Raw genomic sequence first — 25,129 nt, forward strand, 5'->3', positions numbered from 1 at the left:
ATTGCCTGCTGAACCCGCGAGACTGGGGCAACAAGATTCTCACTGTGCCACAAAATAGGTGAGAGTTATGTGTACACGACATCTTTCTAAACTAAAGACCTTTTGCCTCTACGCAGTCCGTATCCCTCTATTCCCAGCCTATTCATGTATCTGTCAAGATGCCTCGTAAACATTGCTACTGTATCTGCTTCTACCACCTCCTCCTCTGGTAGCGCATTCCAGGCACTTACCACAATCTGTTTAATATAACCTGCCCCTCACATCTCCTTTAAACTTTCCCCCTTTTACCTTAAACCGATGTCCCCGTGTGATTGACATTTCTATCCTGGGGAAAAGACTCGTGACTATCTATTCTATCCGTCCCTCTGATAATTTTATAAACTTCTAACAGGTCGCCCCTCAGCCTCCGACGTTCAAGTGGAAACAAACAAAGTTTCTCCAATCTCTCCTCATAGCTAATACCCTCCAAAACAGGTGACATCTTGGTAAACCTGTTCTGTACCCTCTCCAAAGCCTCCACATCCTTCTGGTAGTGTGGCAACCAGAATTGAACACTGTATTCCAAGTGTGGCCAAACAAAAGTTCTATAAAGCTGCAACATGTCCTGCCAATTTTTATACTCAATGTCCCAACTGACGAAGGCAAACATGCCATAAGCCTTCTTGACCACATGTTGCCACTTTTGGGGAATTCTGGGATTCTGTGGGTTTGGAAGGTGCTGTCGAAGGAACTTTGGTGAGTTGCTGCAGTGCATCTTGTAGATGGTACACACTGCTGCTACTGTGTGTCGGTGGTGGAGGGATTGAATGTTTGGGGAACTTTTGGACCTGTACGCCAAGATTCTTCTGGATGTTAACACTTCTAAGGGTTCTGCCATTTAATGTATACTTCCCTCCTGCATTAGACTTTCTGAAATGCATCGCCTCACATTTTGTTTGGATTAAATTCCATCTGCCATTTCTCCACCCCATAGATTCTATGATTCAATTGAGATTTTAATATTTGGCGTTAATATACTGTAATGTCAATACATAACCACATGATGGCAGCACAGACCAACAAACCAAAGAATTCCCCAAACAAATTGCAAAAAACGCTCAGTGGGTCAGTCAACAACAACCTGCATTTTCATAGCACCTTTCACACATTCCCAATGCACACCCGAGCATTATCAGACTAAACTACATAAGGAGGCAACATGGTGGCACAGTGATTAGCACTGCTACCTCACAGCACCAAAGTTTGATTCCAGCGTTGGGTTTAAAGTTTTGCATTGGTATCACAGGTAGGCTTACATTAACACTGCAAGGAAGTTACTGTGTGAATCCCCTAGTTGCCACACTGCGGTGCCTGTTCGGGGCAATTTAGCATGGCCAATGCACCTAACTACCACATCTTTGGAGTGTGGGAGGAAACCGGAGCACCCGGAGGAAACCCACGCAGACACGGGGAGAACGTGCAAACTTCTCACAGACAGTGACCCAAGTCGGGAATCGAATCCGGGTCCCTGGCGCTGTGAGGCTGCAGTGCTAACCACTGGGTGACTGTCTGTGAGAAGTTTCCATGCTCTCCCAGTGTCTGCATGGGTTTCCTCCGGGTGCTCCGGTTTCCTCCCACAAAGATGTGCAGGTGAGGTAGATTGGCTATGCCAAATTGCCCCTTAATGTCCAAAGATGTGCAGGTCGGTTGGTTTAGCCATGGTAAATGTAGGGGTTACGGGGTTAGGGTGGGAGAGAGGGCCTGGTTAAGATGCTCTGCTGGAGAGTTGGCGCAGACTCGATGGGTCAAATGACCTCCTTCTGCACTGCAGGGATTATATGGATTCTGTACGGATTCTAAGGAGATCTTAAAACAAGTGATCAAAAGCTTGGTCAATTTCAAGGAGCACAGGAGTCCCGGCAGGGAGGTTTGGGGAGGGAATTCCAGGGATTAGGACCTTGACAACAAAGCGGCAGAGCGATGGGAATGGGAATGTCCCAGAAACCAGAATTTGGGAGGGCTGTGGGCGGTTAAAGAGACAGGGAGGCCAGGGAGAAAATAAGGATGAAAATGTTAAAACTGGGGCAGTCGGATTGGGAACCGTACATTGAGAACAGGGGGTGACAGGGGAACAGGACCGAGTGTGTGAGTTAGTTCAGCATCGCTGGAGAATATAAGACTTGTCTGTGTAAAACTGCACATTATCCAGTCTTAGAGTGGAAAGATCGTTTTAGCTGTCTGTATAAAACCTATGTCTGATTTGATTTGATTTGATTTATTATTGTCACATGTATTAACATACAGTGAAAAGTATTGTTTTTTGCGCGCTATACAGACAAAGCATACCGTTTATAGAGATGGAAACAAAAGAGTGCAGAATGTAGTGTTACAGCCATAGCTAGGGTGTAGAGAAAGATCAACTTAATGCAAGGTAAGTCTATTCAAAAGTCTGATGGCAGCAGGGAAGAGGCTGTTCTGGAGTCGGTTGGTACGTGACCTCACACATTTGTATTTTTTTCCCGACGGAAGGAGGTGGAAGAGAGAATGTCCGGGATGCGTGGGGTCCTTGATTATGCTGGCTGCTTTGCCGAGACAGCGGGAAGTGTAGACAGAGTCAATGGATGGGAGGCTGGTTTGAGTGATGGATTGGGCTACATTCATGACCCTTTGTAGTTCCTTGCGGTCTTGGGCAGAGCAGGAGCCGTACCAAGCTGTGATACAACCAGAAAGAATGCTTTCTATGGTGCATCTGTAAAAGTTGGGGAGAGCCATAGCTGACATGCCAAATTTCCTTAGTCTTCTGAGAAAGTAGAGGCACTGGTGGGCTTTCTTAACTATAGTGTCGGCATGGGGGGACCAGGACAGTAATGTAAGGAAGAGTCTATAAATACATACTTTGTATTAAGTTGATCTTTCTCTACACCCTAGTTATGACTGTAACACTACATTCTGCACCCTCTCCTTTCCTTCTCTCCTATGTACTCTATGAACGGTATGTTTTGTATAGCGCACAAGAGACAATACTTTTCACTGTACACTGATAGATGTGACAATAATAAATCAAATCAAAGTAGAAATTAAACCCAACCATATAATAGGTGATTTAGGATTCATTCACACTGTAACAATTAGATTTAGAAGAATAAGGGGGGACCTTATAGAAACATAAAAGATTATGAAGGGAATAGATAAGATAGAAGCAGGGAAGTTGTTTCCACTGGCAGGTGAAACTAGAACTAGGGGGCATGGCTTCAAAATAAGGGGGAGCAGATTTAGGACTGAGTTGAGGAGGAACTTCTTCACACAAAGAGTTGTGAATCTGTGGAATTCCCTGCCCAGTGAAGCAGTTGAGGCTACCTCATTGAATGTTTTTAAGGTAAGGATAGATAAAGTTTTGAACAGTAAAGGAATTAAGGGTTATGGTGAGCGGGTGGGTAAGTGGAGCTGAGTCCACAAAAAGATCAGCCATGATCTTATTGAATGGCGGAGCAGGCTCGAGGGGCCAGATGGCCTACTCCTGCTCCTAGTTCTTAATTACAAAGTTAAAATTAACATTACACAAAGAAACAGATTTGCCCCTTTCATTAATATCCCTTATTAATACTTTCTCCTTTATGAAACTTTCTGGAACACAAATTGTGTCACTAGCCACGTCAATGGTTGACCTGCCAATGGAATTGAACCCGGGTCCCTGGTGCTGTGAGGCAGCAGTGCTAACCACTGTGCCACCGTGCCGCACAGTGTTGGGGGAGTAAGGGAACACTTCTCCCTTTGAATCTTCAATAGCCTGACTTGTTTCACCCAGTTATCAAAGAATTCTCTGAATTATCTTCAACCATGTTTTCCTTTGTCGTAGATTCTGAGGGAAAATGATTCACTTGTACCCGTTGCTCCCAGCTTGGGTCACTGTCTGTGTGGAGTTTACACATTCTCCCCGTGTCTGCGTGGGTTTCTTCCGGTGCTCCGGTTTCCTCCCACACTCCAAAGATGTGCAGGTTAGGTTGATTGGCCGCGCTAAACAACCTTGTCGTTTCCTTTTCTGGTGCTACCTTACCTGCAACTGGTCTCCCATTGAGTTTCCAGCAATCGGCACAAATATAACCACCTTGTTACAATGGAAGCACTTAGGCCCTCGAACGTCACTTCCACCCTCAGGCCCTTTCCTTTCTGATCGGAGGAGATATTCTTTAACCGCCCTTTCTCATCCTTGGTTATTTGCCTTCCTTTCCACTTCCTGTCCTTCTCAGGATTATAAAGCTGAAGGGAGGAAGGGTTTGGCGAGATGGACAATTTCATAATCCTCAGCCATTTTCACGGCCTGGCTAACCGTTTTAACTATTGCTCTTCAGTGTGGGTCCTAACATCCCAAGGAATCTCTTCCGCGAGAGTTACTTCCCCAAGTGTCGTCTCCACCTTCAATGCCTGTATCCAACGGTCAACATTATTTTGCCTCACTCTCTCAAATTCAGTATGGGTCTGTCCAGGCTGTTGTGACGGAGAATGGGGTGGGCACAGTGGTTAGCACTGCCGCCTCACAGCGCCAGGGATCCGGGTTCAATTCCGGCCTCAGGTCACTCTCTGTGTGGAATCTGCACGTTCTCCCGTGTCTGTGTGGGTTTCCTCCGGGTGCTCTGGTTTCCTCCCACGCTCATTTTTATTAATGACCAGGATGAGGGTGTGGAAGGATGGATTAGTAAATTTGCGGATGACACTAAAGTCGGTGGAGTTGTAGACAGTGCGGAGGGAAGTGGCAGGTTACAGAGGGACATAGATAAGCTGCAGAGCTGGGCTGAGAGGTGGCAAATCGAGTTTAATGCGGAAAAGAGAGAGGTGATTCACTTTGGAAGGAGTAACCGGAATACAGAGTACTGGGCTAATGGTAAGATACTTGGTAGAGTGGATGAACAGAGGGATCTGGGTGTCCATGTGCATGGATCCCTGAAAGTTGGCACCCAGGTTGATAGAGTTGTTAAGAAGGCGTACGGTGTGTTAGCTTTTATTGGTAGAGGGATTCAGTTTCAGAGCCAGGAGGTCATGCTGCAACTATACAAAACTCTGGTGCGGCCGCATTTGGAGTATTGCGTACAGTTCTGGTCGCCGTATTATAGGAAAGATGTGGAAGTGTTGGAAAGGGTGCAGAGGAGATTTACCAGGATGTTGCCTGGTATGGTGGGAAAATTGTATGAGGAAAGGCTGAGGGGCTTGAGGTTGTTTTCGTTAGAGAGAAGGTTAAGAGGTGACTTAATAGAGGCATACAAGATGATCAGATACCCGAAAGAGATGATCAGAGGATTAGATAGGGTGGTGATGGCTAGCACGAGGGCACATAGCTTTAAATTGAGGGGTGAGAGATATAGGACAGATGTTAGAGGTAGGTTCTTTACTCAGAGAGTCGTAAGGGTGTGGAATGCCCTGCCTGCAGCAGGAGTGGACTCGTCAACATTAAGAGCATTCAAATGGTTATTGGATAAACATATGGATGATATTGGAATAGTGTAGATTAGAGGGGCTTTAGATTGGTTCCACTGGTCGGCGCAACATCGAGGGCCGAAGGGCCTGTACTGCGCTGTAATGTTCTATGTTCCAAAGATGTGCGGGTTAGGTTGATTAGCTATGTTAAATTGCCCCTTAGTGTCAGGGGGATTAGCAGGGTAAATATGTGGGGTTACGGGGTGGGATTGTGGTTGGTGCAGACTTGATGGGCCGAATGGCCTCCTTCTGCACTGAAGGGATTGTATGATTTACTGTACCTTTTAAGTTGAGTACTTGGCACGCCAAAACATTCAGGGCTATGGGCCGAGTGCTGGCAAGTGGGAGTAGGTGGGCAGGTCAGGGCATTTCATGCGTTGGTGCAGATTGATGGGCTGAAGGGCCTCTGTAGAATTCTGTGAAGTGTATTTTAATCATGTTTCTCTGCAGTTTTTTAAGTAAGCCTGCTTATTTTTGTTATTGTTGCAGAGATGTCTGTACCTATATCTTCTGTAAGGAGTCTAACAACACCCAGGTTAAAGTCCAACAGGTTTATTTGGTAGCAAACACCACTAGCTTTCGGAGCGCTGCTCCTTCGAAAGATGGAGTGGAAATCCAGGTCACTGTATAGAAGACCTATATCTTCTATCATTGCTGAAGCAGGATAATTGAAGCAATGTTTAGTTTTAATCTGGGCCTAATGCAGCGTCCTGGAGTTTAATGACGCTTTTGGGATTCATAGAATCATAGAATCCCAACAGCACAGAAAGAGGCCGTACGGCCCATCGAGTCTGCACCGACCATAATCCGTAGGTTAGAGGGATTAGTGGGCAAATACGTAGGGATATGGGGGTAGGGCCTGGGTGGGATTGTGGTCGTTGCAGACTCGATGGGCCGAATGGCCTCTTTCTGTACTGTTGGGATTCTATGAAGTCAAGTTTTTTTTAAAGTTGTGGCTGATTCTTGTAACTGACCCTTTGGAGACTTTGGTCTCTGATATCCCCTTCAGTTTTAAATGCTGCACTATTACTCGAATGTCTACTTTCCCCACTCCTACCGGTAATCTTAACTGCAACTTATCCTCCAATTCTATTAATGGAGTCCTGGTTACTTACTGTAAGCCAGTCAAGGTTACATCTTTAGAAAAGTCTTAGCAACTTCCAAAGCCATTTTTGATTCTAACCCATACAAAATACCTCACAGTATCTCCAGTTCCTAAGCCTTAGTACCCTTACACACTCCTATTTTTTTTACACAAAGGAAAAACCTACAAGGCTCCCAATAAGGATAGAGACTGGGGTGGAAGGCGAGTTGGAAAAGTACCTTCAGAGAGCCAGCACAAGCCCAATGGGCTGAATGGTCTCCTTCTGTGCTGTAGACCGCTACGCTCCATGTTCACGAGGAATGCTCAACTCGACAGTAAGTTTGATTAAAAATTCAGCAGTTTCAGAATATGATTGTAATGAGATCGTAAGGAGCAGAATTAGGCCATTCGGCCCATTGAGTCTGCTCCATCATTCAATCATGGCTGGTATGTTTCTCAACCCCATTCTCCCACCTTTTCCCCATAATCTTTGATCACCTTACCAATGAGAAACCTAATCTATCTCTGTCTTAAATACACTCAATGACCCGGCCTCCTCTGTGGCAACAAATTCCACAGATTCACCACCCTCTGGCTGAAGAAATTCCTCCTCATCTCGGTTCTAAAAGGTCATCTCTTTACCCTGAGGCTGTGCCCTCGGATCCTAGTCTCTCCTACTGATGGAAACATCTTCCCCGCATCCAGGCCTTTCAGGATTCTGTAAGTTTCAATGAGATCCCCCCTCATCCCTCTGAACTCCATCGAGTACAGACCCAGAGTCCTCAAACGCTCCTCATTCATCTTTCATTCCCGGTGTCCGGATGAAATAAAATGGCAAGAACAGGTAGGTACAGGGGAAATGTTAGGGGGAAATTTTTCACACAGAGGGTGGTGGGCGAGTGGAATCGGCTGCCGTCAGTGGTGGTGGAGGCGAACTCAATAGGGTCTTTTAAGAGACTCCTGGATGAGTACATGGGACTTAATAGGATGGAGGGTTCTAGGTAGGTCGAGAAGGTAGGGATATGTTCGGCACAACTTGTGGGGCCGAAGGGCCTGTTTTGTGCTGTAGTTTTCTATGTTTCTATGAATCCTTCTTTAAAACAGGATTTTAAAAAAAAGACAGGAAAGAGCACAGAAGAATCTTTTAAAGCCATTTTTTTTTCTCCCACAACGGGGGGTGTTTTAAACTATTGTCGCGTTGGTGGCTTAACCCGATCCAGGAACTTTCTAACACGATTACTTCTGAAATCTCAGAACAATTGTGCAAAGTTCCCCACGTCCCGGGAATACAATAACCCTGACGCAGTTGTGTCAGTGTCCAGGGAGCGGTGACACTGATGAAGATGTAACGAGGTATCAGGGCCATGTCAAACAGTCCCAGTTAGGGAGGGAGAGGGAGTCAGACTGTCTGGGATTTCTGTCAGAAGATGGAGCACTGAACCGAAATAGATTGGTCCCGAGAGATGTGGCCGGTGAGCTGTCCTGCAAGAACCAGGAACCTTGGCACGATAGCTGGCGCTGGCCGTTAAAAATGATGTGGCAACCAAGAGACTGACACATCGACAAATGTGCATTAGCACCATTATCAGTGTTGCGAGAACTGGAAACAGAACCAGCTGACAATTCCTCTGGAGAGCCCTTTGCACGAACATGAGCTTTAGTCAGAGAGAGAGTATGAAGAAACAGAGCAACTCCGATGTCACCCTCAAGATACTTACCACGCAAGAGGCAAAAATGATAAACTTCCCCTCACTCGAACAAAAGAGGTTTGAGGCTTGGTGCGGCATGGAAATGGAAAAGTAGACCAAGGTCTAAAAGCAGTTTTATTATCCAGAAATCCAAGTCACAATCTGCTGCTTTCCCACGCTGGCTAGTGTAAGCTTCGGTTAATGTACTGTACAAACATGTTCGCTATCTGGCCAATGCTTTCGGTCGGGTGCATTTTGGTGTAACTGACAAACTGCCTCCTCAGTTTGCGGAGCTCAGCCATTGGGAGGCTGCGGGTTAGCTCGATGTGTGACTGGGGGTTAAGGAAACTAAACTGGCGCATTCCAATAACCCGCCACATTGGCCAACACTCAAATGGTTAGCAATAGTGAATGCCGCAACGCAGCCAAACGCAAAATATCAGCCCATGTCGAAAGCTGCATTTATATAGCACCTTTGACGACCCCAGTACCGGCCAAAGGGCTTTCCAGGCAATTAAATACCTTTGAAGGATGGCAATCCTCCTCCTCTTCGCTTAGCGTCACGAGATCCAGCGAATGGATCTGATGAAGCCCGACTCAGTCAGTGCAACTGGAATGTTACAGGAAGCAGAGGAGACCACTCAGCTCTGCGAACCTGCTCGGCCACGTAGCTACAATCAGGACTGATCTTCATCCCATCTACCCACCATGGCTCTATAACTCAGCATAGAATTACTACAATGCAGAAGGAGGCCATTCGGCCCATCGAGCCTGCACTGACCACAATCCCAGCCAGGCCCTATCCCCGTAACCCCATTCATTCACCCTAACTAATCCCCCTGACACTCGGATCAATTTAGCATGGCCAATCCACCTAACCCACACATCTTTCGGACTGTGGGAGAAAACTGGAGCACCCGGAGGAAACCCACGCAGACACGGGGAGAACGTGCAGACTCCACACAGACAGTGACTCAAGCCGGGAATCGAACCCGGGTCCCTGGCGCTGTGAGGCAGCAGTGCTAACCACTGTGCCACCATGCCGCCCGTGTTCAAAGGCAGGTTGAGTATCAACTTCCAACACACGGGAAGAGGAGGGGGAGATTCCTGGTCAGCCGCGTGACAGGAATGAAGCCGGAGTCTCTGTTATCCGTAGCTCCAGACTACAATGTGCATGTGAATGTTGCCACATCAACTCGGACTCCCCGAGTGAATGTAACCCAACCACAACCCTAACAAATCCTTTCATCGTCTTAAAGGGGTGACCTGTTTATTCATTTAAGTTTATCTATTTTTTAGTTCACAAGTCCAAAGATGTGCGGGTTAGGTTGATTGGCCATGCTAAAATTGCCCCTGTGTCCTGGGATGCGTAGCTTAGAGGGATTAACGGGTAAAATATGTAGGGATATGGGAGTAGGGCCTGGGTGGGATTGTGGTCGGTGCAGACTCGATGGGCCAAATGGCCTCTTTCTGTGCTGTAGGGTTTCTATGATTCTATGAAGTAGGCTTACATTCTCACTGCAATGAAGTTGCTGTGAAAATTCCCTAGTCGCCACACTCCGGCGCCTGTTCGGCTACACTGAGAGAGAATTTAGCACGGCCAATGCACCCTAACCAGCACGTCTTTCAGACTGGGTGTTTATAGAAACATAGAAGATAGGAGCAGGAGGAGGCCATTCGGCCCTTTGAGCCTGCTCTGCCATTCTTCACGATCATGGCTGATCATCCAACTCAATAGCCTAATCCTGCTTTCTCCCCATAACCTTTCATCCCATTCGCCCCAAGTGCTATATCCAGCCGCCTCTTGAATACATTCAATGTTTTGGCATCAACTACTTCCTGTGGTAATGAATTCCACAGGCTCACCACTCTTTGGGTGAAGAAATGTCTCCTCATCTCCATCCTATCTTTCTATTCAAGGAGACACACAAGCTTATGCTATGCAGCCTGTCCTCATAATTTAACTGTGCACCAGAGACTGTTATACCCTTCCCTGTGGGCAGTGCCCAGAGCTGAACGCAGTATTCCACTTGCAGTTCACAAATTATACACTCCACCAGAATTTCTGCCCCTCAAGATGATGGCTATATTCCATTAGCCCGTTTAATTTCATTTTCTACTTGTTCATAGTGATTTCTGTATTTGGCATCTAAATCTCTCAGCTCCTGCCTGTTCCCGGCTCTCAGTCTTTGGAAAATATTTCGACCACTCTTCCAAAAAGCCGGAGCGATGGACCTCATATATCACACACTGGATTCCATCTATTGCAGCTTTTTCCCACTCACTTAACCAAGTGTCAGCCGAGATTATAGTGCTCGAATCCCTCGAGTGGGGCAGAAACACACAAGCTTTGGATTCACTGCTACCATTGAAAAGGTATATCGAATGATATTCGAAAGATTAAAAAGGATATCTTCACATTGGCTCCAGGTACTGTTATCAGGTCTCCTGGTACACTTGTCTTCTGTGCGTTTAATATAGTCTGATGGTTTAAAGGAACAGTAGTTTAAAAATACATTTCAGGACAAGTCACATCTCAAAACGATGCCGCGATGGTTTCCAGGGGACGGGGAGGGGAGATGATTTCCATCCCATCATTCGAGACTGTATTCCCACTCTGTCCATTAGCTGGGAGGACCCTTTATAAAGTTAGATTTTGTTTAAAAATTATTCCTTCATGGGGTGTGTGTGTGTGAACGACAAGAGCAGCATTTGTTACCCATCTCTAATCGCCCTTGAACTAAGTGTCTCGCTCGGCCACGTCAGAGGGCAGGTGAAAGTCAACCACATTGCTGTGGCCTTGGAGTCACATGTAGGCCAGACCGGGTAGGGGACGTGGTGGCGTAGGGGTATTGTCACTGGACTAGTAATCCAGAAACCCAGGATAATGCTCTGGGGACCCAGGATCGAACCCCACATAGAACAAAATAGAATCCATACAGTGCAGAAGGCGGCCATTCGGCCCATCAAGCCTGTACCAACAACAATTCCACCCAGGCCCTATCCACATAACCCCACATATTTACCCTAGCTAATCCCCCTGACATGAAGGGGCAATTTAGCATGGCCAATTCACCTAACTTACACATCTGTGAGAGGAAACCGGAGCATCCGGAGGAAACCCACGCAGACACGGGGAGAACGTGCAGACTCTGTTTGTGATTTATATAAACGATCTGGAAGAAGGTGTAACTGGGGTGATCAGTAAGTTTGCGGACGACACGAAAATGGCTGGACTTGCAGATAGTGAGGAACATTGTCAGAGGCTACTGGAGAGACTTTAAACTAGAAAGGTTGGGGGGAGGGAATCGAAATGAGGGGACTGAGAGCGAGGAGGTTAGCTCGCAAATAGATAAGGAATGTAGACAGGGTAAGAGGGAGGTTAGACGAGTGATGGAGAAGGGAAGTGCTCAGGCTGAAGGTCTGAGATGTGTCTATTTTAATGCCAGGAGTGTAGTGAATAAAGTGGATGAGCTTAGAGCGTGGATTGCTGCTTCGAATTGTGATGTGGTGGCCATTATGGAGACTTGGATGTCTCAGGGACAGGACTGGGTGCTTCAGGTGCCGGGTTTTAGATGTTTCAGGAAGGACAGGGAGGGAGGCAAGAGAGGGGGGGGAGTGGCACTGTTGATCAGGGATAGTGTCACGGCTGTAGAGAAGGTGGACGCCGTGGAGGGATTGACTACGGAGTCTCTGTGGGTGGAGGTTAGGAACAGGAAGGGGTCGGTAACTTTGCTGGGTGTTTTCTATAGGCCACCCAATAGTAACAGAGATGTTGAGGAGCAGATGGGGAAACAGATCCTGGAGAGATGTAGGAATAACAGAGTTGTCGTGATGGGAGATTTTAATTTCCCAAACATAGATTGGAATATCCCTAGGGCTAGGGGTTTGGATGGAGAGGAGTTTGTTAGGTGTGTCCAGGAGAGTTTCCTGACACAGTATGTGGATAAGCCTACTAGAGGAGAGGCTGTACTTGATCTGGTGCTGGCTAATGAACCTGGACAGGTGGAGGATCTCTCGGTGGGTGAGCATCTTGGGGATAGCGATCATAATTCTATCTCCTTCACGATAGCATTGGAAAGAGATAGGATCAGGCAGGCTAGGAAAGTGTTTCTCTGGAGTAAAGGGAAATACAGTGTCATCAGGGAGGATATTAGACGGGTAAATTGGAAGGAGGCATTCTTGGGGAAAAGTACCGAAGGAAAGTGGAGGATTTTCAAGGAATGTTTGTCTGGAGCTCTGCATGACAACGTTCCGATGAGACAGGGGGGTGTTGGTAGGGTACGGGAACCGTGGTGCACGAAGCTTGTGATGAACCTGGTGAATAAGAAAAGAGAGGCGTACAGAAGGTTCAGAGAGCTAGGAGGTGTTAAGGATTTAGAGGAGTATACGGGATGTAGGAAGGAGCTTAAGAAGGAAATTAGGAGAGCAAGAAGGGGTCATGAGAAGACCTTGGCGGGTAAGATTAAGGAGAATCCCAAGGCTTTCTACAAATATGTCAAGAGTAAAAGGATGAGATGTGAAGGCATAGGACCCTTAAAAGGTGAAGGGGGAAAAGTTTGTGCGGAACCGTCAGAAATGGCGGAGGTGCTTAATGAATACTTTACCTCGGTATTCACGGTGGAAAGGGATCTGGGTGGTTGTACTGCTGGTTTGCGGTGGACAGAAAGGATCGAGCATGTGGACATAAAGAAAGAGGATGTGTTGGAACTATTGAATGGCATCAAGGTTGGTAAGTCGCCGGGACCGGATGGGATGTACCCCAGGTTACTGTGGGAGGCGAGGGAGGAGATTGCGGAGCCTTTGGCGATGATCTTTGCATCGTCGATGGAGACGGGAGAGGTTCCGGAGGATTGGAGGATTGCAGATGTGGTCCCTATATTCAAGAAAGGGAACAGGGACAGCCCGGGAAATTACCGACCGGTGAGTCTAACCTCAGTGGTTGGTAAGTTGATGGAGAGGATCCTGAGAGACAGGATTTATGATCATCTAGAGAAGTTTAGTATGATCAAAAGTAGTCAGCACGGCTTTGTCAAGGGCAGGTCGTGCCTTACGAGCCTGGTTGAGTTCTTTGAAAATGTGACCAAACACATTGACGAAGGAAGAGCGGTGGATGTGGTCTATATGGACTTCAGCAAGGCGTTCGATAAGGTCCCCCATGCAAGACTTCTTGAGAAAGTGAGAGGGCATGGGATCCAAGGGGCTGTTGCCTTGTGGATCCAGAACTGGCTTGCCTGCAGAAGGCAGAGAGTGGCTGTGGAGGGGTCTTTCTCTGCATGGAGGTCAGTGACCAGTGGAGTGCCCCAGGGATCTGTCCTGGGACCCTTGCTGTTTGTCATTTTCATAAATGACCTGAATGAGGAAGTGGAGGGATGGGTTGGTAAGTTTGCTGACGACACCAAGGTAGGTGGTGTTGTGGATAGTTTGGAGGGATGTCAGAAGTTGCAGCGAGACATAGATAGAATGCAAGACTGGGCGGAGAAGTGGCAGATGGACTTCAACCTGGATAAGTGTGTAGTGATCCATTTTGGCAGATCCAATGGGATGAAGCAGCAGTATAATATGAAGGGTACCATTCTTAGCAGTGTAGAGGATCAGAAGGACCTTGGGGTCCGGGTCCATAGGACTCTTAAATCGGCCTCGCAGGTGGAGGATGCGGTCAAGAAGGCGTACGGCGTACTAGCCTTCATTAATCGAGGGATTGAGTTTAGGAGTCGGGAGATAATGCTGCAGCTTTATAGGACCCTGGTTAGACCCCACTTGGAGTACTGCGCGCAGTTCTGGTCACCTCATTACAGGAAAGATGTTGAAGCCATTGAAAGGGTGCAGAGGAGATTTACAAGGATGTTGCCTGGATTGGGGGGCATGCCTTATGAGGATAGGTTGAGGGAGCTTGGTCTCTTCTCCCTGGAGAGACGAAGGATGAGAGGTGACCTGATAGAGGTTTACAAGATGTTGAGAGGTCTGGATAGGGTAGACTCTCAGAGGCTATTTCCAAGGGCTGAAATGGTTGATACGAGAGGACACAGGTTTAAGGTGCTGGGGGGTAGGTACAGAGGAGATGTCAGGGGTAAGTTTTTCACTCAGAGGGTGGTGGGTGAGTGGAATCGGCTGACGTCGGTGGTGGTGGAGGCAAACTCGTTGGGGTCTTTTAAGAGACTTCTGGATGAGTACATGGGATTTAATGGGATTGAGGGCTATAGAGAGGCCTAGAGGTAGGGATATGATCAGCGCAACTTGTGGGCCGAAGGGCCTGTTTGTGCTGTGGCTTTCTATGTTCTATGTTCTAAGGATATAGATAGGCTGGAAATTTGGGCAAAGAAATGGCAGATGGAGTTCAATCCAGATAAATGCGAAGTGATGCATTTTGGTAGAACTAACGTACGGGGGAGCTATACGATAAATGGCAGAACCATAAAGGGTGTAGATACGCAGAGGGATCTGGGTGTGCAAGTCCACAGATCCTTGAAGGTGACGTCACAGGTGGAGAAGGAGGTGAATAAGGCATATGGCATGCTTGCCTTTATAGGACGGGGCATAGAGTATAAAAGTTGGGGTCTGATGTTGCGGTTGTATAGAATGTTGGTTCGGCCGCATTTGGAATACTGCGCCCAGTTCTGGTCGCCACACTACCAGAAGGACGTGGAGGCTTTAGAGAGAGTGCAGAGGAGGTTTACCAGGATGTTGCCTGGTATGGAAGGGCTTAGTTATGAGGAGAGATTGGGTAAACTGGGGTTGTTCTCACTGGAAAGACGGAGGATGAGGGGTGACCTAATAGAGGTGTATAAAATTATGAAAGGCATAGATAGGGTGAACGGTGGGAAGCTTTTTCCCAGGTCGGTGGTGACGTTCACGAGGGGTCATAGGTTCAAGGTGAGGGGCGGGGGGAGGTTTAACGCGGATATCAGAAGGACGTATTTTACGCAGAGGGTGGTGGGGGCCTGGAATGCGCTGCCGGGCAAGGTGGTGGAGGCGGACACACTGGGAACATTTAAGACTTATCTAGATAGCCACATGAACGGAGTGGGAATGGAGGGATACAAAAGAATGGTCTAGTTTGGACCAGGGAGCGGCGCGGGCTTGGAGGGCCGAAGGGCCTGTTCTTGTGCTGTATTGTTCTTTGTACTCCACACAGACAGTGACCCGAGGCCGGAATTGAACCTGGGTTCTTGGCGCTGTGAGGCAGATGGTGAAATTTGAATTCAATAAAAATCTGGAATTAAAAGTTTAACGATGATCGTGAAACCAGTGTCGATTGTCGTAAAGCAATGGTGGCGGCTGCTGAAGGGAAATAAATTCTCAAACCAGCAAGAGGAGGAAGATAACTCACCATGACCATCTCCTGTGTAACTCTGTCCAACTCGTACATGAAGTTCGTCGAGGCCAGTGGTTGCTGCGAAGAAACATTAAAGGGTAAATACTATTGGATACAAGGAGTAAAGAGATTGCCTCATTCCCTACCCAGCTGCTCAATCTGTGAAAGGAAGTTGTTCCTTTAAATCTTCACCCAATACACGGAATGTACAACAGCCCATTCAGCTTAAAGACTGATCCAACTGCTCCCACTCCCCTGCCTGTAGTCCTGTGAATTGTTCTGCTTCAAGCATTTACGCATAGAAATCATAGAAACCCCACAAAAAGGAGGCCATTCGGCCCATCGAGTCTGCATCGACCACAATCCCACCCAGGCCCCATCCCCGCAATCCCACATATTTACCCCACTAACCCCTCGAACCTACGTATTCTGGGACACTAAAGGGGCAATTTAGCACGGCCACCGCACCTAACCCGCACATCTTTGGACTGCGGGAGGAAACGGGAGCACCCGGAGGAAACCCACGCAGACACGGGGAGAACGTGCTGACTCCGCACGGACAGTGACCCAAGCCGGGAATCGAACCAGAGTCCCTGGCGCTGTGAGGCAGCAGTGCTAACCACTGTGTCGCCGTGCCGCCCCTTGTATATTGAATTCATGGTTACTTATTTATAGTCAGAAACAGCCATATGGCAGTAACAGTCAATTATTTAAGACAGAGATAGATGGGCTCTCGATTGGTAAGGGGATCAAGGGTTATGGGAAAAAAAACCGGGTTCAGCTCCTATATCGAAATTTTCTTCTAAACCTGCTTCTAACACCCTTCCAGATCGTAACTCACTGTGTAGAAAAGAAAATTCTCACCTTCCCCTTGAATTTTTTTTTGTCAATGATCTTAAATCTGGACTTTCTTTATTCATTCAAGGGATGTGGACATCAAGTGTCTAGGCCAGCGTTTAGTGCCAATCCCTAATTGCCCTCCAGGTGGCGGTGGTGAGCTGCTCTGGTTACTGGCCCTCTGGGGACAGTTTCACCTTATCCATCCGGTCAGAACTCCTCCATTTATGACCACCACTGTCCACCTCAACCATCTTTATTCCAATCAATTCCTTTATCTAATTCACATCAATCTTTACGGACAGAAGATGTAAACAGAGGATCTGTAGGATTGGGCTGTCTGTTGCCTGCTCACGGGAAACATAGACAGTTGTCAGCTTTACTTGAGTGTATTCCTGGAGATTTCCTTCCGCAAAGACCATCACAGGCAGTAGGAGGAGGCCATTTGGCCCATCGACTCTGCACCGACAACAATCCCACCCAGGTCCCATTCCCTTAACCCCACATATTTACCCTGCTAATCCCCCCGACACGAAGGGGCAATTTAGCATGGTCAATCCACCTAACCCGCACATCTTTGGAGTGTGGGAGGAAACCGGAGCACCCGGAGGAAACCCACGCAGACACGGGGAGGACGTGCAAACTCCACACAGACAGTGACCCGAGCCGGGAATCGAACCCAGGCCCCTGACGCCGTGAGGCAGCAGTGCTAACCTCTGTGCCAATGTGCCGTCCTTGGACCTACAACACAGGATTTCAAGAACTAATAGTAAGGAGAAACTTTGCAAGTCGGAACCAGCTTTCCCAGAGTAACAATGTTATAAACGGGGGTTCTGTAGAAGGATCGTTGAGATCCAGAACATTAACTTACAGGTGGCATGGTGGCACAGTAGTTAGCACTGCTGCCTCACAGCGCCAGGGACCTGGGTTCGATTCTGGCCTTGGGTGTCTGTATGGAGTCTGCACGTTCTCCCCGTATCTGCGTGGGTTTCCTCTGGGTGCTCCGGTTTCCAGTTAGGTGGACTGGCCATGCTAAATTGCCCCTGAGTGCTCTGAATTAAAGTTAGCGTTTATTTATTAGTCACAAGGAGACTTACGTTAACACTGCAAAGAAGTTACTGTGAAATTCCTCTAGTCGCCACACTGCGCCGCCTGTTCGGGGACACTGAGGGAGAATTTAGCATGACCAATTTACCGAACCAGCACATCTTTCAGACTGTGCGAGGAAACCGGAGCACCCGGAGGAAACCCACGCAGGCACGGGGAGAACATGCAGACTCCACACAGGCAGTGACCCAAGCTGGGAATCGAACCTGGGTCCCTGGCGCTGTGAAGCAGCAGTGCTAACCACTGTGCCGCCAATTTGGGGGATTAGAGGGGTAAATATGTGGAGTTATGGAGATAGGGCCTGGGTGAGATGCTCTGTTGGAGGATCGGTGCAGACATGATGGGCCGAATGGCCTCCTTCTTCACTGCACGGATTTGCTGATTCTATGTGGACTGAGGGGGGCTATAAGGGAAACAAGAGAATACCAATGGCTCCACAAAGGCCATGGTGAGAATGAGCGACGATTCCTGGAGATGTCATCACACGTCACCAATTCACTAAAGATCCTTAGACAACACCTTCCAAACCCACAACCACTTCCATCTAGAAGGACAAGGGCAGCAGATACATGGGAACACCACAAGTTCCCCTCTAAGCCACTCACCATCCTGACTTGGAAATATATTGCCATTCCTACGCAGTCGCTGGGTCAAAATCCTGGAACTCCCACAGCACGTGGACTGCAGCGATTCAAGAAGGCAGCTCACCACCACCTTCTCAAGGGCAACTAGGGATGGGCAATAAATGCTGGCCAGCCAGCGGCACCCATGTCCCACGGATGAATTAAAAAAAAAAAGGCCTAATGCCTCCAACTGCCCCCGCACGCCCACCATTGATCACATGTCCATTCCCATGGCACACCACCCCAGCAGAGCCAATGGGAAAGCAGAAACAAAGAGACTAGGAGTAGGAAGAGGCCATTCGGCCCTTCGAGCCTGCTCCACCATTCATCACAATCATGGCTGATCGTCCAACTCAATAACCTAATCCTGCTTTCTCCCCATAACCGTTGATCCCATTCGCCCCAAGTGCTATATCCAGCCGCCTCTTGAATACATTCAATATTTTGGCATCAACTACTTCCTGTGGTAATGAATTCCACAGACTCACCACTCTTTGGGTGAAGATATGTCTCCTCACCTCCGTCCTAAATGGTCTACCCTGAATCCTCAGACTGTGACCCCTGGTTCTGGACTCCCCCACCATCGAGAACATCCTTCCTGCATCTACCCTGTTAGAATTTTATAAGTCTCTATGAGATCCCCCCTCATCTGTCTGAAATCCAGCGAAAACAATCCTAACCTAGTCAATCTCTCCTCATACATCAGTCCCGTCATCCCTGGAATCAGCCTGGTAAACCTTCACTACTCTCCCTCAAGAGAAACAAAGGACTCCACTACCCAATGGCATGACTCTTGACCATCAACCCAACAGCCTCTCTTATCCCATCTACCATAAAACAAAATAACAAAATGTGAAGCAAGAATGTTTTTGATGCTTGCTGATTGTCCCCCTGGCTCTGCTCACAGTGATAGCCTGGAAGTGCATTGCCAATTCTTGAAGAGACTAGGCCAACCCTGGAAGATTCACAACCCCAGATAAAGGCTGCAGCGTTCCCTGTCCGCGCTCACGTTTAGCGTTGACTGGTTGGGCGGTGGGGCTTTCCTGTGGATGATTGCGTCCGTTATCGCCTCGAAGGGGAGGGTGTCGTCCTTCTGGATGGTGAAGAGCGGGCTGTCCCATCGGTTCCGGGAGTCGGGGGCCTCAAACCGCATCACCAGCGCGTCGAAGCTAAAGGAATCGCAAAGCAGAAAGAAAAGATTACAAACTCAAAAGACCCAGTGTTAAAATCAGGCACCGAGACAGCAGGGAAAGTTGACTGGGAGAGCCTTACAGGATTGCGCAACATTTTGAATTCTTTAAACACAGTAAAAAGCTCCAAAAGGTACTTCACAGGAATGTTGGCTGGAATTCTCTGAGCTCGCTCGCGGCTGGGATTCTCCAGACCCATTGACGTGAATGGAATTTTGGCCGAGTGCCAAATTCTCCATTCTTTTTAAGATTCATTCGTGGGACATGTGCGTCACTGGCTGGCCAGCATTTATTGCCCATCCCTAGTAGCCTGAGGGCACTTGAGAGTCAACCACATTGCTGTGGCTCTGGAGTCACAGGTAGGCCAGACCGGGTAAGGACGGCAGATTTCCTTCCCTCAAGGGCATTAGTGACCCAGATGGGTTTTTCCGACAATCGACAACGGTTTCATGGTCATCAGTAGATTCTTAATTCCAGATTTTTTTTATTGAATTCAAATTCCACCATCTGCCGTGACGGGATTCGAACCCGGGTCCCCAGAACATTCGTGGAGTTTCTGGATTAATAGTCTAGCAACAATACCACTAGGCCATCCGCCTCCCCCTTGACAGGCCTAGAAGAAGAGGGCTTGGGGGAGCCTTGCATCAAGCATCAAGTCCCGTTGGGCCGAATGGTCTGTGCTGTATGAGGTTGCGTTTGCGGCCAATGCCAAGCGCAGTTTTACTCCGGGACCTCATTGTTAGTGGTGGAGTCTCTAACTTTACTGATTGGCCTCTTCGTTAGTGCAAAATAATCACAACAATTTAACCAGGACACACGATGGCAGTAGGACAATAAAATCAGGTACTGCCAGCTCAGAACCTGCTCTGTGGTGAGGCTCACAGTCTATTCGATGCTGCATAGACACAGGCAATGAATGGGGATGGGGTACGCGAATATCCAGGGCAACATCTTAAAGTGAATAATTCCAAGTCCCTGTTTCATCGAGGGTCCCATTGTTAACAATCTGCACAATGTCATTGTTAAGTTTCCATCTAAAGCTTTTTGGCAGGTTGGGGCTGAGTGAATCAAAGAATTCCTACAGTGCAGGAGGAGGCCATTCGGCCCATTGAGTCTGCACCGACTCTCTGACAGAGCAACCTACCCAGGGACTAACCCCGTAACCCCATGGATTTACCCCGCTAATACCCCTAAACCCACACATTTTGGGATACTAAGGGACAATTTAGCATGGCCAATCCACCTATCCTGCACATCTTTGGAGTGTGGGATGAAACCGGAGCATCCAGAAGAAACCCACGCAGACACGGGGAGAATGTGCAAGCTCCACACAGTCACCCAAGGCCAGAATCGAACCTGGGTCCCTGGTGCTGAGAGGTAGCAGTGCTAACCCGGTGTCACCCTCATGATGTCACTGGTTTTCTGCGCAGACGGGTATTGGTGGCCATTTTGTGTTGGCGGGTGACACAGTGAAAATCCTACGGTGCCCATGACTGAGAAACATAAAATGGAGGGTGTCAAACTTCTAAACCCATCCTTAGGATCTGAGTGGGCCATAACTAATGGTTTTATTAAAATCCACAGCAGATTAGGATCCCCTTATTCATCAGTTTATGGATTTTATCTTTAATTATATGGGGAGAAGTAACAGATTTTAAAATCAGACTCTCCTGTTCACACAGGCTGTAGACAGTTGAAAAAAAATTAAATGATTATCACAGAATCACTGAAGAGGTTCTTTGGCCCATCAAGTCCAAACCGTCACCACCCTCTGTGTAAAATAGTTTTCCCTCACATTCCCCCAAACCACCTGCCCCTCAACCTGAACTTGTGCCTCCTCATGATTGACCTTCAACTAAGGGGAACAGTTGCCCCTTATCCACTCTGTCCCTCATAATCTTGAACACCTCGATCAGGTCGCTCCTCAGTCTTCTCTACTCCAACAAAAACAACCCCAGCCTATCCAACCTCTTTTCATAACTCAAACACTCCATCCCAGGCAGCATCCCGGTGAATCTCCTCCGCACCCCCTCCAGTGCAATCATATCCTTCCTATAATGCGGCGACCAGAACTGCACACAGTGCTCCAGCTGTGGCCTCACCAAAGTTCTATATAACTCCAACATGACTTCATTGCTTTTTATGCTTCATTGGTTCTTATTATTGGATGGCACGGTGGCACAGTATTAGCACGGCTACCTCACAGCGCCAGGGACCCGGGCTCGATTCCTGGCTTGGGTCACTGTCTGTGTGGAGTTTGCACATTCTCCCCGTGTCTGCCTGGGTTTCCTCTGGGTGCTCCGGTTTCCTCCCACAGTCCAAAGATGTGTGGGTTAGGTTGATTGGCCATGATAAATTGTCCTTTAGTGTCAGGGGTATTAGTGGGGTAATTGTGTGGAGTCACGGGGATGGGGCCTGGGTGGGATTGTGGTCGGTGCAGACTTGATGGGCCGATTGGCCTCCTTCTGCACTGTAGGGATTCAATGATTAAACACAGGGTGGGATAAGGCCAGGAACCATGAGTGTTCTTATTTGCCTTTGAAGGAGTTTTCAGTGGGTTACTGCACAGAAAGTAGCAGCGTAACCTGACCCCATCCAACCCGGTCACTGTCAAGTGTGGAACAGCCATAACAGAATAGTTTAAATTAGACTTGGGGACTTTTCAGGCCTTGAATGAAGTCCTGGGTGGACACTCCACCCCAAAACGGAGATAAGCCAGTCGGAGTGTGAGCAAGCACATGCATGACTCAGTGTGGGGGTCAAAGAGCAAAGAACAGTACAGCACAGGAAACAGGCCCTTCGGCCCTCCAAGCCTGTGCCGCTCCTTGGTCCAACTAGACCAATCGTTTGTATCCCTCCATTCCCAGGCTGCTCATGTGACTATCCAGGTAAGTCTTAAACGATGTCAGCGTGCCTGCCTCCACCACCCTACTTGGCAGCGCATTCCAGGCCCCCACCACCCTCTGTGTAAAAAACGTCCCTCTGATGTCTGAGTTATACTTCGCCCCTCTCAGCTTGAGCCCGTGACCCCTCGTGATCGTCACTTCCGACCTGGGAAAAAGCTTCCCACTGTTCACCCTATCTATACCCTTCATAATCTTGTATACCTCTATTAGATCTCCCCTCATTCTCCGTCTTTCCAAGGAGAACAACCCCAGTCTACCCAATCTCTCCTCATAGCTAAGACCCTCCATACCAGGCAACATCCTCGTAAACCTTCTCTGCACTCTCTCCAATGTCGGTATAGCTCAGTTGGTTGGATGGATGGTCTGTGATGCTGAGCGATGCCAACAGTGCGGGTTCAAATCCCATTCCGGCTGAAGTTATTCATGGCGCCTTCTCAACCTTGCCGGAGGTGTGGCAAACCTAAGGTTAAATCACTCTCTCTCCAAGTTCCTCTGGGACTACGGCAACAGTTCATTATTTTTTTGCATGGCTCAGAGGACACCAGGAGTAGTACCTAGCAACCAAGAACTATTATCTACAACAGCCATAATTCTAACATCCCAAGTGAAGCACTGTCAGAACTGTCACCTCACAATATGCTTAAAATTGGAACACAATTAATCCAGCAACACAGCAATGTGTGGGGGAAAGAGTCTCCATGAGTAAAATACTGTAGTTTCCCAGCTGAGACCATCACACCGGCAGATGTCGGAAAGACGCTGGACTGGACAATGCAGCTGTAACATTGGAGAGATGGAGGAAGGTGGGCGGCACGGTGGCACAGTGGTTAGCACTGCTGCCTCACATCACCAGGGACCCGGGTTCGATTCCCGGCCTGGGTCACTGTCTGTGCAGAGTTTGCACGTTCTCCCCATGTCTGCGTGGGTTTCCTCCGGGTGCTCCGGTTTCCTCCCACCGTCCGAAAGACATGCTGGTTAGGTGCATTGGCCATGATAAATTGACCCTCAGTGTACCCGAACAGGAGTGTGGTGACGAGGGGATTTTCACAGTCACTTCATTGCAGTGTTAATGTAAGCCGACTTGTGACACTAATAAATAAGCTTAAACTCACACTTCCTGCGAGTATCGCTCTTCCGGCGCTCTCTGCTGGTTCCACGATGAACAGACGTCGACAGCAGTATCACAGTGAATCTGGAGACAAACAAAGTCACCGCTTAAAACCAAGAATCCAATCACACCCTCAACAGAAGGCACCTGAAGAAACCACTTCAACTCCCATCAAAAGCAATATACTGCAGACACTGAAAATGAGAGAGCGGGGAGAGAGAGCGGGGAGAGAGAGCGGGGAGAGAGAGCGGGGAGAGAGAGCGGGGAGAGAGAGCGGGGAGAGAGAGCGGGGAGAGAGAGCGGGGAGAGAGAGCGGGGAGAGAGAGCGGGGAGAGAGAGCGGGGAGAGAGAGCGGGGAGAGAGAGCGGGGAGAGAGAGCGGGGAGAGAGAGCGGGGAGAGAGAGCGGGGAGAGAGAGCGGGGAGAGAGAGCGGGGAGAGAGATGGGGGGAGAGAGATGGGGGGGAGAGAGGGCTCAGAGAGAGAGGAAACTGAGTGTCTCGCACAGCCACTTCAGAGGGCATTTGAGAGTCAACCACATTGCTGTGGCTCTGGACTCACATGTAGGCCAGACCGGGTAAGGACGGCAGATTTCCTTCCCTAAAAGGACATTAGGGAAGGAAAGAAACAAAAGAACCAGATGGGTTTTTCCAATAATCGACAATGGTTTCATGGTCATCAGTAGATTCTTAAATCCAAATATTTTTTATTGAAATTAAATTCCACCATCTGCCGTGGCGGGATTCGAACCCGGGTCCCCAGAATAGTTAGCTGAGTTTCTGGATTAATAGATGATACCACGAGGGCATCCGAAATCTGAACTCAAGGATATAAGGAAATAACCTGTGCTGACTTTTCAATGAGTACTGAGGCAGCACTTCACGCTGGGAGGCAATGTTCCCTGCTATTTTCTTCGCTGCGTGCGGCCTGTTCTTGCATTGTATTGATTGCATTGTATTTAAGATTGTTGTATGGCTGCACATCTCAAGAGGAACCTGCAACCTGTGTGTTGCACAATGGAGTTTCACAGAATCCCTACAGTGCAGAAGGACGCCATTCGGCCCATCGAGTCTGCACCGACCACAATCCCACCCAGGCCCTATCCCCATAACCCCATGCATTTACCCTAGCTAGTTCCCCTGACACTAAGGGGCAATTTAGTCATGGCCAATCCACCTAACCCGCACGTCTTTGGATTGTCGGAGGAAACCGGAGCACCCGGAGGAAACCCCACACAGACACGGGGAGAACGTGCAAACTCCACACAGACAGTGACCCGAGGCCGGGAATCAAACCCGGGTCCCTGGCGCTGTGAGGCAGCAATGCTAACCACTGTGCCGCCCCAGTTTGTTCCAGATGCCGTGTATGTGCAGAGCTTAAGAGAGTGGAATGTTTGGGTGGGGAGGGGGGGGCAGGTTATTTCAGATGAGATATTAAAATTGAGGACTCGTTCGCCTGTTAGGATAAATATAATAAAATTCCATGGCACTGCTTGATTGGAAGGAGAGAGGAGTTCTTCCAGGGCCTTGGCCAACATTTATTCCGCAAACACCACCAGCAATAGCAGAACCGTTTTGGTTCTGGGACCTTGCTGTCCACAAATTGGTTGCTACGTGATGGTAGTGACAACATTCGAAACCATGTGGAGCTCTTTGGCGTATCTTGTGGATGGGAGCGGTTTTAAATTAATTAGAACGTGTTTCTTCTTTCTATACAGGGATTGGACATGACAAATAAGGAGGGAGGGAAAGAAAAGGATTTTTAAAAAATGTGACACTTCTTAAAGGATTTTGCCGGAACTATTAGTCATTCCATTTAGTTACTG

General features: G+C 48.3%; 1 protein-coding gene across 3 annotated transcripts in view; it reads right to left on the reverse strand.

Annotated features, from left to right (window-relative positions):
* Positions 1-8,321: 8,321 nt before the first annotated feature.
* kti12 (KTI12 chromatin associated homolog) overlaps positions 8,322-25,129 on the reverse strand; it is a 33,997-nt gene continuing 17,189 nt past the window's right edge. For 2 of the 3 annotated variants that reach the window (XM_078206796.1, XM_078206795.1), the window contains exons 5-9: positions 23,311-23,390; positions 19,112-19,271; positions 15,551-15,613; positions 10,640-10,702; positions 8,322-8,552 (exon numbers count right to left, since the gene is read on the reverse strand). In XM_078206796.1, the coding sequence (XP_078062922.1) occupies positions 8,403-8,552; positions 10,640-10,702; positions 15,551-15,613; positions 19,112-19,271; positions 23,311-23,390 (516 nt within the window). In that variant the 3' untranslated portion in view covers positions 8,322-8,402. Of the gene's footprint in view, positions 8,553-10,632; positions 10,703-15,550; positions 15,614-19,111; positions 19,272-23,310; positions 23,391-25,129 lie in introns of all 3 variants that reach the window. The other variant, XM_078206797.1, reaches the window with a different exon arrangement.

Source organism: Mustelus asterias, unplaced genomic scaffold (genome assembly GCF_964213995.1).
Source record: "Mustelus asterias unplaced genomic scaffold, sMusAst1.hap1.1 HAP1_SCAFFOLD_1791, whole genome shotgun sequence".
NCBI lineage: Eukaryota > Metazoa > Chordata > Chondrichthyes > Carcharhiniformes > Triakidae > Mustelus > Mustelus asterias.